This window comes from Muntiacus reevesi, chromosome 1 (assembly GCF_963930625.1).
Source record: "Muntiacus reevesi chromosome 1, mMunRee1.1, whole genome shotgun sequence".
Lineage (NCBI taxonomy): Eukaryota > Metazoa > Chordata > Mammalia > Artiodactyla > Cervidae > Muntiacus > Muntiacus reevesi.
Genome location: NC_089249.1, coordinates 195,012,732 through 195,026,344, shown reverse-complemented (window position 1 = coordinate 195,026,344; position 13,613 = coordinate 195,012,732). Strand labels below are relative to the sequence as shown.

Genomic DNA, 13,613 nt, shown 5'->3' with positions numbered 1-13,613 from the left:
GGATGAGACCACAAGTCAGTTTAAAGGGTCTGGAGGGTAGCAATTTAGCCATAGATATGAAGAGGCATAATCTAACAATTTCTTAGAAACTACTTTTAGGAACTGATTAGACATGTGGACAGTGATCACAGTAATATTTATAATAGCAAAAAAAAATGGGGAATATGCTTATATTTTAAAAATTGGAGAATGACTAAGTAAATTATGGTTCTTGCATTAAATGGAATATTCTACGGGTTTCCAAGTTTTCTGCAATAAGCATGTGGCACTTTCATAACAAGGAGGGAATATCTTCATGTTGAAGAAGAAAAAAAAAGTAAATTCCTTCCTACTTGAGACATTATGTTTTCAGGAAAATATTTGAGATTGTTTCTAATACAAGTGAGCCAAGTGGATTATAGAACTAGCTTGATCCTCCCATTATACCCATATGTAACATTCACAGAAAAAATAATTGCCCAAAGGACCTAGCAGTCAGTGGAATGCTGAGGAATTCAAATTTTCTTTATACCTTTCTTTTTGGATTTATAATTTTTTTAGGCTATGAACATTTTTCTTCGTCTTTTAAAGGGGAGAAAATGTGCCAATCGCATAGGCAATTTTGGGAGTTACCCTTAGCAACCTGAGTGTTAAGATTTTTTTTTTTTACCAAGGATTGAAGTTTAATCACTTAGATTATGCCATTGTCCTAAAGGGTCCTAAGAATAAGAAGATGTATTTCTCCTGGTTAAACTGGTGATGGTGTCAAGTAGCTTGAACCATTTGGCAGGGTTAGATTCATACACTTTTGGCATCTCATTTTTGACACTGACTCTGGCTGGACTGTTCATCTGCAAAATGAAAATCTGAAATTAAGCATGTTGAGGGGAATATTGGTGTGTCTACTATGGGTGGTCCCAGAGCCTCCCCACTCCTCTCTTGGGGTGGGCTTGCCTGACATGATGCCTAGGAGGGCATCTTCTTTAAAAGTGACTCTGGGTTATGTAATTCCTGGAAATTTACATTGTAATCTACACGCTCCTCCCCTTGACTCTCACTGCATCTCAGTGTTTGGTTTTAAGCCTTTGATTCTCCAGCAGCATTTTTTCAAAGATGGTGATTGTATGACCAGGTTGTCCCCCTGTCATGATAGGCCATCAAGGAAACGCAGAGCCCTCGGTGATGTGGGGAATGTGACAGCGGCTGTACCCACCTTTCTGGGGTTCCCCAATACCTCCTCCACCAGCACGCCCACGAGCTCGGAGGAGCACAGACCCTTCGAGAAAGTGGTGAACAAGGAGTCGCTGGTCATCTCCGGCCTGCGTCACTTTACTGGCTATCGCATCGAGCTTCAGGCTTGCAACCAAGATTCTCCCGAGGAGAGGTGTAGCGTGGCTGCCTACGTCAGCGCCAGGACCATGCCTGAAGGTAGGTCGACTCATCGCAGAGCCAAGATTCGCAGGCTGACCAAGGAAGCTCTCCACTCTCTAGGCAGCATACATGAGACTTTATTTGCCTTCATCATTTTTCATTTTCCCCTGAGATGCAGTGGACATAAAACATTGTGTAAATTTCAGGTGTACAATGTGTTGATTTGCTCCAATTATATATTGCAAAATCTTTACCACAATAGCATTAGCTAACATCTCCATCAAGGCACATAATTACCATTTCTTGTTTGTGGTGAGAAGATTTCAGATCTACTCTCTTAGTGGCTTTCAAGTATAAGACACAGTATTATTAACTTTGTGCTTGCCTGGTGGCTCAGACAGTAAAGAATCTGCCTGCAGTGCAAGAGACCTGGTTCGATCCCTGGGTGGGGAAGATCCCCTGGAGGAGGGCATGGCAACCCCCTCCAGTATTCTTGCCTGGAGAATCCCATGGACAGAGGAGCCTGGCGGGCTACAGTCCATGGGGTCACAAAGGTCACACATAACTGAGCGACACACACATACATTGTTAACTATAATCATCTTTCTTGTTGTTTAGTGGCTAAGTTGTGTCTGACTCTTTTTCAGTATGTGAGTCATAAGAAAAATAAAGTGAAATTAAGAAATACATACATATATAGTATATACTATATATGTATATACTATATGTATATGTATATACTATATGTATATATGTGTACATATAGTATATTAGGGTTTTCCAGAGAAACCTAACCAACAGTATGTAAGATAGATCAATAGATACATAAATAGATAGATGGATAGAGAGACATAAATATGTAAAGAATTTCACGAGAATGTCCATTCTCCATAAAGGAAATAGAACACAGGAAAGTTACACAACCAGTTTAAGGTCGCTCACCTGCTCAGTGGTGGAGGTGGGGTTTGATCCTGGGATGGAGTCCCCAACACTAATCACTGCTCCTTACAGCCAAGGCAGATGATATTGTCGGCCCCGTGACCCATGAAATCTTCGAGAACAACGTCGTTCACTTGATGTGGCAGGAGCCCAAGGAACCCAACGGTCTGATTGTGCTGTATGAAGTGAGTTATCGACGATACGGTGAAGAGGTAAGATCCTCGACGCCTGGGAATGTGCCTTCAAGACTGTTATTGGTACCTCCTTCCTTTTCGTAAATTCTGGCCCTCGTGCTTCTCTCATTAGATGCTTTGTTATGAAGACTCAAAGCCTTGTTATATGACTTTCCAAGGAGAAGGGTCAGGTCCAACATTTTATTGTAGCTAAACTCTCCCCAGGACTATGTGCCCCATGCATGCTAAATGCTTTGTACATGGTATCTCATTTATCCAATTTTACCACATCTAACATGTGATAAGAAGCCCTGTTATTCTCACAGACTGCTCAAAAAGAAAAAGGTGCTGCCCATTCTAACTGTAAGATGCATTCAGATTTCAGAGATGTCAAATGTAGAAATACTATGTCTCTTGGGATCAATGAAGTACAATAAATCCTCAGAAAACCCAGTGAGCTTAGTACTGACTGAGGCACCCAGAATTTAAATTGCATCCAAGGTTTATAAGAATAGAATCAAGATTTGAACCCAAGGCTATCTGATGTTCTAATCCAGGGGTTGGCAATTCTTTCTGTAAAGGTCCAGATCCAAAACATGTTTGGCTTTGTGGTCAGATGGTGTCTGCAGCTATTCAATTCTGCCTTTGCATTGTGAAAGCCACGTGCAGATAATATGTAAATGAAGGGGGATGGTTGTGTGCCATTAAAACTTCATTTGCAAAAACAGGCAGTAAGCAGGCTGGATTTGCTGGCCCCCGTTCTAAGCTAGTAACCACTGTGGGGCAAGTCTGTATCCTCAGATATGGCTTATTGTCTACATATGGCTCTGTGGTAAAGAATACTCCTGCCAACGTAGAAGACGCAGGAGATGCAGGCATGATACCTGGGTCTGGAAGGTTTCCTTGGAGGAGGAAATGGTAACCCACTCTAGGATTCTTGCCTGGAGAATCCCATGGACAGAGGAGTCTGGCAGGCTACAGTCCATGGGGTTGCAAAGAGCCAGACACGACTGAATGACTAAACACGCACGCATGCCAGAGAGGCACTGCTGAGGCTTGGACTGATTGGGGCCACTTCTCCCATTTACTGGATGACTTCAGGCAGATGTCAGGTCACCTCCCTGAGTTGACCCAGGGGGTGTACCCTGCCATCAGTTGAGCCCTTTGCAATGATCCGTTTGCACCTCACAATGACCCTACAAGGTAGAATCTGCTGGTGAGTGTCTCCCTTTAAGGCTGAGAGAATGGAAATTTAGGGAGCCAAATAGACTTTCTCAAGGTTACACATCCAACACTCAAACCCAGACCCTTGGACTCTGGCACCTGCCATCTGCCATTGAGGGTGATCATGTGGATCAGAGGTAATTTTCTATAAGGGGCCAGAGAGTGAATATTTCACCTTTTGGAACCATACAGTCTCTGGGTCAATTGCTTGACACTGACATCATAGCTTCAAAGCAGACACAGACAGAATGAAAATGAATGGGCGTGGCCATTTGCCGATAAAACTTTATTTACAAAATCAGGCAGTGAACCAGATTCAGCCTGTGGGCTCTAGTTTGCCAACCACTAACAGAGGTTGTTGGCTTCCCCAGTGGCTCAGCAGTAAAGAATCCACCTGCAATGCAGGAGCTGTAGGAGATGTGGGTTCGATCCCTGAGTCAGGAAGATCCCCTGGAGGAGGGCACGGCAACCCAGTCCAGTATTCTTGCCTGGAGAATCCCATGGATAAAGGAACCTGGTGGGCTGCAGTCCATGGGGTCGCAAAGAGTCAGACACAACTGACTTAGCACATGCGCAACAGAGGTTGGTGGGCACAGCTCAGCTTCCCCAAGCCAGAGATGACAAATGGACCTCCATCTGTTGATCCTTCCTGGGACCACATCTCTGGATGCCCAGATACTCAGCTTTGATGATGATTTCGAACTGAAATCAGCAAACTATGATCTACGGGCCGAACTGGCCCCTGGCCTGTTTTTGTATGTCCTGCAGACAGTTGTCAAAAGAAACATTTGCCAAGGAAAAATATGCACCAGTGTGAGTCTAGTGGCCGAGCCCAGAATCAGTGTGGGAGAGGAGCCTTCAGGGGTATATAAAGAGAGGCACAATTCACAGGGAGCCACTAGTGATTTTAGTGAAATTTACTATCTCATCCCATATATATTAATCCCATTTGTTCTAAAGAAATAGTTCAGATTTGGGTTGGTAGCAAAGCTTTATGCATAAAAATTTCACCACTAGCAAAAAGTGCAAACCACTAGAAGAATGGATACCTAGAAGATGGTGCATACATAAAACTGGTGGGTATACAGCCTTTTAAAGGTTTTATGTTGGGGGTGATCATGGTCCAGTATAATGAGGAGACTGAGATTTCCAGCTCTGGATTTTAGATTCTCTGAGCCATTACTCTTCATCTTCCACCAGCAGCCACGATAGTAACTTACGACAAAAGGGAAGCTTATTGGCTTCCACAACCAGCTGATGGAGTTCAGGCACAGCTGGATCCAGATTCCTTTGGCTCTTTTGTGTCTCAAGGGTCCTTGCAGTGAGCCAGTAGCTCCTGGCTGTCTGGTGATTTTAGAGGTTCCAGCCCTCATGTTCTCTCAGCACCAAGCCTGGAAGAAGAGAGTCTGTGTCCCAGCATTTCCAGCCAGGCTGAGGTCACATGACACCCAGTCACACAACCAGGACAGTGCTGTGTGCTGACTGGCTTAGGCATAAGGGGTTTAAATAACAGCCTAATTGAGATACATTCACACACGGTAACATACAACCACTTAACATATTCATGTGAAGAGCTGACTCATTTGAAAAGACCCTGTTGCTGGGAAAGATTGAAGGTGGGAGGAGAAGGGGACGACAGAGGATGAGGTGGTTGGATGGCATCACCGACTCAGTGGACATGAGTTTGAGTGGACTTTGAGAGTTGGTGATGGACAGGGAGGCCTGGTGTGCTGCAGTCCATGGGGTTGCAAAGAGTCGGACACAACTGAGTGACTGAACTGAACTGAACTGAACTGAACACATATTAATACAATGCAGTGATTTGTAATATAGTTACAGAGTTGTGCTACCATCACCACAATTCCAGAATATTTTCATCACTTCTCAAAGAAAGCCTACCTCCACCTCCAGCCATTAAACCCCCAGTCTTTCCTACTTCCTCTCCCTCCAGCCCTTGGCAATCACTAATCTGCTTTCTGTCTCTATGGAGACAGGTCTCTGCTACTGTGGCCAGCTCATCCTCATTTGCCTGAAATTTCCCAGGTTTGAACACTAAATTCCTGCATCCCAATATAAGATGGGTTACCCTATTGGCACTGGATCCAAACCTAACTTCTCCCAGCCACTGTCGCTGCCTGTGTCTCTCATTTCTGGAACCCAAGGGTCACCAGTAGGAATCCCTACCACCAATCCCCACCATAATCTCTGCCTGACCCTGATCCTAGACAGACCAGCCCTATTTGCTCTTTAGGGGAACAGGGAGTTGGAGGGAAAGTTAGGAGTGAGAGGTTGTAATACCTTAAAAGAAAAAAACCTCTTCATGAACAAATCTGGTCTGTTATTTCCATTTTCTTTAATTGTCTAGCATCGCTTTGAATAATGTGTGTGTGTGCTCAGTTGCTCGGTTGTGTCTGACTCTGTGACCCTGTGGACTATAGCACATCAGGCTCCTCTGTCTATGGGATTTTCCAGGCAAGAATACTGCAGTGGGTTGCCATTTCCTCTTACAGGGGATCTTCCCCAACCAGGGATTGAACCCATGACTCTGGCAACTCTTCTATTGACAGGGAGGTTCTTTACCACTGTACCACCTGGAAAACCCTTGATAAAGTAAAAAATAAAGTAAAAAAAAAAAAAAGTTTTTTTACACCAATTGTACTGTTGGGATGTAATTTTGCCAGGTTTACAAAATTCTCTTCAGCATTTGGTGGGAGGTCATTTTTTCCCCTTATTTGCTAGCTGAACAGCCAAAATCACCATTGTTTTTGATTCTGCCTCTCCTTGAACTTCGCACCAGTCATTTCTCCCCTCACCACTTCCCCTCCCATCCTGGGACACCCTGGACCCAGGAACCATCTCCTTGGAAAGAGCATCAATTTTCAGTTTCTGTGCACTTAACATCTTTGCTTCAGCATGTTTTTGCAGTTTTGAGCTGTTTTTCTTTTTTTTCCCCGTTTGCACAAACTTTTCTGTAATTGGCTTCTTCACTCTTCATCAGACTTGCTTCTTGGTTTTTTGGGGTTTTTTTGGTGTGTCTAGTTCCTTCCATCAGGCTCCCTTCTCTCTCCTCACCCCTCGAGGTACCCGACCAGCACTGGAGGCTTTATTTTCCCTTTCTCCCCGGATAGCAGCTCCCTTTGGTTTCTATATTTGCTTATTTGTCCCTTTCCACTTGGTGACTCATTCGACTTGGAAGAACCTTTGGACTAGACTTCCCCACCCCTACCACTAGCCTGATCTGTTTTCTTGCTGTTATTATCACATGATAAGCACGGGAGTTTTTACGTTTCTCTCCCTCCTCCCACTCCTTCCTGAAATTTTCCAGTCCAGTTCCCTGCATACACGATGAACTTGGAACTGTTTTGGAAAGTTTTAAAACTGGCCGACGCTTAGAAGTTTCATGATCATATTTCCCAGTGAGCCTTATGCTTCTCCTAATAAGCCCTGGCTTTCTTTCTTTTTACATGTTTATTGCTGGGGTGTGTATACTTACTTATCTCTGCCCTTCTTGCCAGACATTTAAGTAGATCCCAACTCTTTTAGATCCCCTGGAGAAGGAATTGGCAACTCACTCCAGTATTCTTGCCTGGGAAATCCCATGGAGAGAGAAGCCTGGCAGGCTACAGTCCATGGGGTCACAAAGAGTTGGACCTGACTGAATGTGCGTGTGCGCGCACACAACACACACACACCTACACACACAAACTCTTTTAATAAATAAATCAAAAGGCTACAGTGTGAGAAGGAAGCTCAATTTTAAAATTTGTCCTTAAGACATGAAGTCCATGTATCTGCTTGGTTCTTAGGTGATTTAGGAGATCTGGGTTCCTTCTTTTCTGCCCTCCTGGGGTCCTGGTGAAAATACTCCATGGTGGTTTCAAGGGAGCCAGACAGGTGGTGGTTTTGGAACCAGACAGTTCTGGGTTCAAGGGCTGCCCTGCCAGTGACCAGCTATGAGATCTGGGACAAATCATTTCAACTCCCCCAGCAGCGGAAGACAAACTATTTATGCAATGCCTGTTTTTATACAGCTCAAGAGCTAAGAATCACTTTCACATCTTCAAACAGTTTAAAAAATTCAAAAGAAAAATAGTAGCTCATGTGTGTGTAAGTCACTCAGTTGTGTCTGACTATTTGTGACCCCATAGACTGTAGCCTGCCAGGCTCCTCTGTCCATGGGTTTCTCCAGGCAAGAATACTGGAGTGGGTTGCCATTCCCTTCTCCAGGGCATCTTCCTGACCCAGGGATTAAACCTGGGTCTCCTGCACTGCAGGCAGATTCTTTACTGTCTGAGCCACCAGGGAAGCCCTAGTATCTCACATGTGTAAATTTCTGCAAGGTTCGGCTTTCAGCATCCACTGTGTCTTATGGGCACACAGCCACGCCTGTTTGTCTACGGAATTAGAGATTCAGGATCTGGTTCTGACTGCTTTTGAGCTGTTGAAGGTTGAATTGGTAACAGTGACCACCTGGCCCCCTTGGAGCTTAAAATAATTTACTTTCTGGCCCTTTACAGCCAAAGTTCACTGACCTCTGCTCTAAGCCTCACTTTCCTTGTTTCTAACTAAGCTAAGTGTGACATCATAAGGGTTAAGTGCCATGATCTAAGCCATGTGCTTGATTATGGTTTTGGAATATTGGCTATTATCAACAACAATGACTTCTCTGAAAGTGAAAATGTGAAAGTCACTCAGTCATATCCAACTCTTTGCAACCCCTTGGACTGTAGCCCACCAGGCTCCTCTGTCCATGGGATTCTCCAGGCAAGAATACTGGAGTAGGCTGCCATTCCCTTCTCCAGGGGATCTTCCTGATCCAGGGATCGAAGCTGGGTCCCTTGCATTGCAGGTGGATTCTTTACCCTAAGAGCCACCAGGGAAACCCGATAACCTCTCTATCGGTGCCTTATCCATAGGGCTACGGTTCTGGAATCCCACAAGGTTCAAAGTCGCTCACATGTTGCAGTGTTTACGCCTCACTCCCTCCATGTCGTTTCTGAGTGGGATCTTTGTCTTTCAGGAGCTGCACCTCTGCGTCTCCCGCCGGCATTATGCTCTGGAGCGCGGTTGCCGGTTACGCGGGCTGCCGCCTGGGAATTACAGCGTGCGAGTTCGGGCCACCTCCCTGGCAGGCAACGGGTCTTGGACGGAAGCCACCTATTTCTACGTGACAGACTATTGTAAGTATGCACGGTCACTTCGACTGGTAGAGCCTGTGCTTGGCGCCGGGCCTGGCAGGGCATCTCAGAGGATGCCTGGGGAAGCCTGGAGGCTGTGGGTACTGCCTCTAACCTGACCTTGAGGTCCGCCAGCTGCCTTGTCCACCAGGGCAAGATGCTTGCCCTCTCTGAGCCCATGCTTCCTCATCCGACTATGGGTATAATACTAGGACCACCACCGGAGGTGAAGGGAAGCTTCGGGGACATCATGAATGTCAAGTGGCTGGCACAGGGCACGTGAGATAAGCACGTTCGCTCCTGTTATTGGGGTTTCCGTCTTTGTCTTCAGATGGGCCATGTCCTCCAACGGAGTATGTGGGAGCTTATCTACTCAGCCTTGGGTGTGCTGGCAGGAAATGCTGCCATTGAGTGACCTGGACACACTATGGAGAGTAGAATAGGGAGAGATGGGGATAGCTGAGCTGGTCAGGGAGTGCTTCCTGGAGGCGGTGACATCTTGGCTGAAACCTGGAAGAATGTATAAGAGGGGACAGACCAGTGAGTGTAGGAACCCAGACACTTAGAAGGAGGGGCAATTCTAGACCAGGAGGAATAGAAACTTGGGTGGGAGAGGGGCAGATAGAGCTTCTGCTTAGTTGACTGGATTTTCATCTACCAGGCTTGGTGAGACTGTGGAAAGTGGAAAGGGATTCTTGCTGGGCTGGTTCTGGCCAAGGTCAGGATGAGGATGAGTGTTCTGACATAACCAGGCACACAGCACTATGATTCTGATGTTTTCCACTGGAGTTAGCTCAGACTCAACAAGTTAAAGAGCATGGTTCCCACCAAAACTACCCTCACCTCAGATGCCAGATGCAAGCTTGGGGGTTCTCCATGCCACCTGCACTTCTGACTGGCTGGCTACAAATTTGGGGGTTATCACAACCCGCTCAGATTTAGTTGCTTGCTAGAGAAGACTCTGATGCTGGGAAAGATTGAGGGCAGGAGTAAAAGGGGACGACAGAAGTTGAGATGATTGGATGGCATCATCGACTCAATGGGCATGAGTTTCAGCAAACTCCAGGAGATAGTGAAGGACAGGGAATCCTGGCAGTCCACGGGGTCGTAAAGAGTCAGACACGACTAAATGATCAAATAACAACCTCATGGCTCAGAGAACTCAGGAAAATGCTGTGGGACAGTGACGGCTTTATTATAAAAGATGTAAGTCAGGACCACTCAGATAAAGAGCCACATAGGGCGGGGGGCCAAGAGCATGGAAGACATGGGGGGACTGGAAGACATGGCTCCTGTGTCTTCTCTCCATGGAATCAGGACACATCACAGCACCATCCTGGCATATCAATGTGCCCACCAGCCAGGAAGCTTCTCTGAGCCTTGGTGAACAGAGTTTTTATTGGGGTTTAATTATATCGGTGAGATTGATCAAGTCATTAACCACATGACTGAACTCCATCTCCAAACCCCCTCGCCTGTCTGGAGGCCAGGCTGAAAGTCCAACCCCCCTAATCACACACGTGGTCTTCCGGTGGCCAACCCCATCTCAAACTATCTTATCTCTTAGCATAAACTCAGGTGTGTTCCAAGGGCTTCATCAATAACAAAGACACTGCTAACACAGATTTTTCAAGGATTTAGAGGGAAACCATGAACAGAATTCAAAAGAAATTATGAAAGTGGGGAAAATATTTGTGACCTCATTGACATAGAGTTCATATCTTTCATACAAAATGAATATGTATCTATGTCTCCTATGAGTAAAAGATGTATGTCCTCACACAAAAATCAGCAAGGGATATAAATAGCCAATTTTAAAAGAAATAAAGAAATAGAAAACATAAGGGAAAAAATTATCAACTTCACTCAAAACCACACCAGAAGGGGGGGAAAAGGCAAATTAAAATGAAATAGAATTTCTAACTTATCAAATTGGCAAGTGTTTTGCTTGTTTCTGTTACTTAGCTACACACAGTGTTGTCCAAGAGTGCGGACACATGGATGTTATTTTTCGTGGTGGGTGAGTCCTAAACCACAGTCCTTTAATAATGTATATCCAAAAAAAAGTTTCTAAAAGCTTTTACTGTTTCAACCAGCAATGGTGCCTCTAGAAATTCATCTTAAGGAAATGATCAGAGATGTCACCAAAAGATAAATGATTGAGGAAATTCAGCACAGCTTACTAATAGTAGCTAACAATGGAGAATTAAACATTCAACACATTCGATTAACAACTCTGTCTTAAATAATAAGGAAGCTGGCATGGCACCCAGGGTATAAAATTTAAAGAGGCATTCACCCTCTGGGGGTGACTCTGCCCTGGCATGGCCCAAAGCAAGAGTTCCTCTCAAATTTTGCATCCTGGCTGCCTCCCTTCCTGAATCCTAGTTCTGGTGGTCACTGGAATCTCAGGAGTGAACTGGTCTGTGGGTCTGGGAAGCAGAGGTGGAGTGGGGTGGGCAGCGTGGCTCCCAGGTGTGCCGGGTGCTGGGCAATCGGTAGCCTCCACCTTTCTGCCTCCTAAGAGAAAGGAGGAGGGATGTGCCCACCACAGCACATGACCAGATGGTTTCCATTTTTCATGTCCCATCCAACCCTGAGTATTCATTGGAAGGACTGATGCTGAAGCTGCATCTCCATTCCTTTGGCCACCTGATGTGAAGAGTCGACTCATTGGAAAAGACCCTGATGCTGGGAAAGATTGAGGGCAAGAGGAGAAGGGGGCAACAGAGGATGAAATGGTTGGATGACATTACCGACTCAATGGACATGAATTTGAGCAAACTCTGGGAGACAGTGAAGGACAGGGAAACCCGGCGTGCTGCCGTTCATGGGGTCACAAAGAGTCAGACATGACTGAGCAACTGAACAACATCCAATCATCAAATATTTAGAGAGGCTTTCTCCATGTGGAAGGAGGCAGTTTGCTGTCAATTCAGGGAGATCCAGGAGGACAAGATGTCTCCAGATAGAGCTGACGTCTAAGGGCAGCATGGAGCAGTGGTCAAGAACTTGCTCAGATGGTCTGGGTTCAAATCCCTGCTCCACCATGAATCAGCTCTTAGACTTGGGCAAGAACTCTCACTTCTCTGAGCCTCTGTGTCCCATTCTGTTAACTGGCATTGATGTTAACACCACCCCCACCCCACCCCTGCCACTTCGGCTTATGGAATGATTAACTAAGATCTCCCAGGCAGGGCGCTTCAAACAGTGCCTGGTATGTTCGTAAGTGTTCAGTAAACTGTTACTATTAAAGACCCGAAGGACCAGGTTCCTTCTCTGGTTTCCCAAGACTCACTTTCTTCCTTGGCTTGGAAGCACCTGAATAGATGGGTGCATTTGTAATTACAGACAATTCAGCCTTCATGAGAATTAGAAAGAATTAAGGCTGCATAACGTTTCTTCAGTTGGTTTAGTTCTTTGGGACGATCCCCGGCACACACAGGGCACTTTTGATGGATTCTTCATCTGCCAGAGATGCTGCTGGGATTGAAATAAGCTATTTAATTTGAAGGGTTCAGTGCAAACTGAAAAGACGTGGTCCCTTGTTTAAAAAGTGTCAAGATTTTCAAGACAGGACGAACAGAGTATTGAACAGAGAGCAGGACCTTCTGAGGACTTCCCTGGTAGCTTCAGTTCAGTTCAGTCGCTCGGTCATGTCCACCTCTTTGCAACCCCATGGACTGTAGCACGCCAGGCTTCCCTGTCCATCACCAACTCCCAGAGCTTACTCAAACTCATGTCCATAATGTCGGTGGTGCCATCCAACCATCTCATCCTCTGTCATCCCATTCTCCTCACGCCTTCAATCTTTCCCAGCATCAGGGTCTTTTCCAATGAGTTGGTTCTTCGCATCAGGTGGCCAAAGTATTGGAGTTTCAGCTTCAGCATCAGTCCTTCCAATGAACATTCAGGACTGATTTCCTTTAGGATTGACTGGTGGATCTCCTTGCAGTCCAAGGGACTGTCAAGAGTCTTCTCCAATACCACAGTTCAAAAGCATCAATTCTTTGGCGCTCAGCTTTCTTTATAGTCCAGCTCTCACATCCATACATGACTACTGGAAAAACCATAGCTTTGACTAAATGGATTTTTGTTAGTAAAGCAATGTTTTTTAATATGCTGTCTAGGTTGGTCATAGCTTTTCTTCCAAGGAGCAAGTGTCTTTTAATTTCATGGCTGCAGTCATCATCTGCAGTGATTTTGGAGCTCAAGACAATAAAGTGTCTCACTGTTTCCATTGTTTCCCCATCTATTTGCCATGAAGTGATGGGACCAGATGCCATGATCTTAGTTTTCTGAATGTTGAGTTTTAAGCCAACTTTTTCACTCTCCTCTTTCACTTTCATCAAGAAGCTCTTTAGTTCTTTGCTTTCTGCAATAAGGGTGGTGTCATCTGTGTATCTGAGGTTATTGATTTTTCTCCCAGCAATCTTGATTCCAGGTTGTGCTTCATCCAGCCTGGCATTTTGTGTGTTGTACTCTGCATATAAGTTAAATAAGCAGGGTGATAATACAGAGCCTTGACGTACTCCTTTCCCGATTTGGAACCAGTCTGTTGTTCCATGTCCCATTCAAACTGTTGCTTCTTGACCTGCATACAGACTTCTCAAGAGGCAGGTCAGGTGGTCTGGTATTCCCATCTCTTTAAGAATTTTTCAGTCTGTTGTGATCCACACAGTCAAAGGCTTTGACTTAGTCAATAAAGCAAAAATAGATATTTTTCTGGAACTCTCTTGCTTTTTCGATG

General features: G+C 45.3%; 1 protein-coding gene across 4 annotated transcripts in view; it reads left to right on the top strand.

Annotated features, from left to right (window-relative positions):
* INSR (insulin receptor) overlaps positions 1–13,613 on the top strand; it is a 141,318-nt gene that overhangs the window by 110,533 nt on the left and 17,172 nt on the right. For all 4 annotated transcript variants that reach the window (XM_065917844.1, XM_065917846.1, XM_065917845.1 and 1 more), the window contains 3 exons: positions 1,133–1,407; positions 2,362–2,501; positions 8,707–8,866. In XM_065917844.1, the coding sequence (XP_065773916.1) occupies positions 1,133–1,407; positions 2,362–2,501; positions 8,707–8,866 (575 nt within the window). The remainder of the gene's footprint in view (positions 1–1,132; positions 1,408–2,361; positions 2,502–8,706; positions 8,867–13,613) is intronic.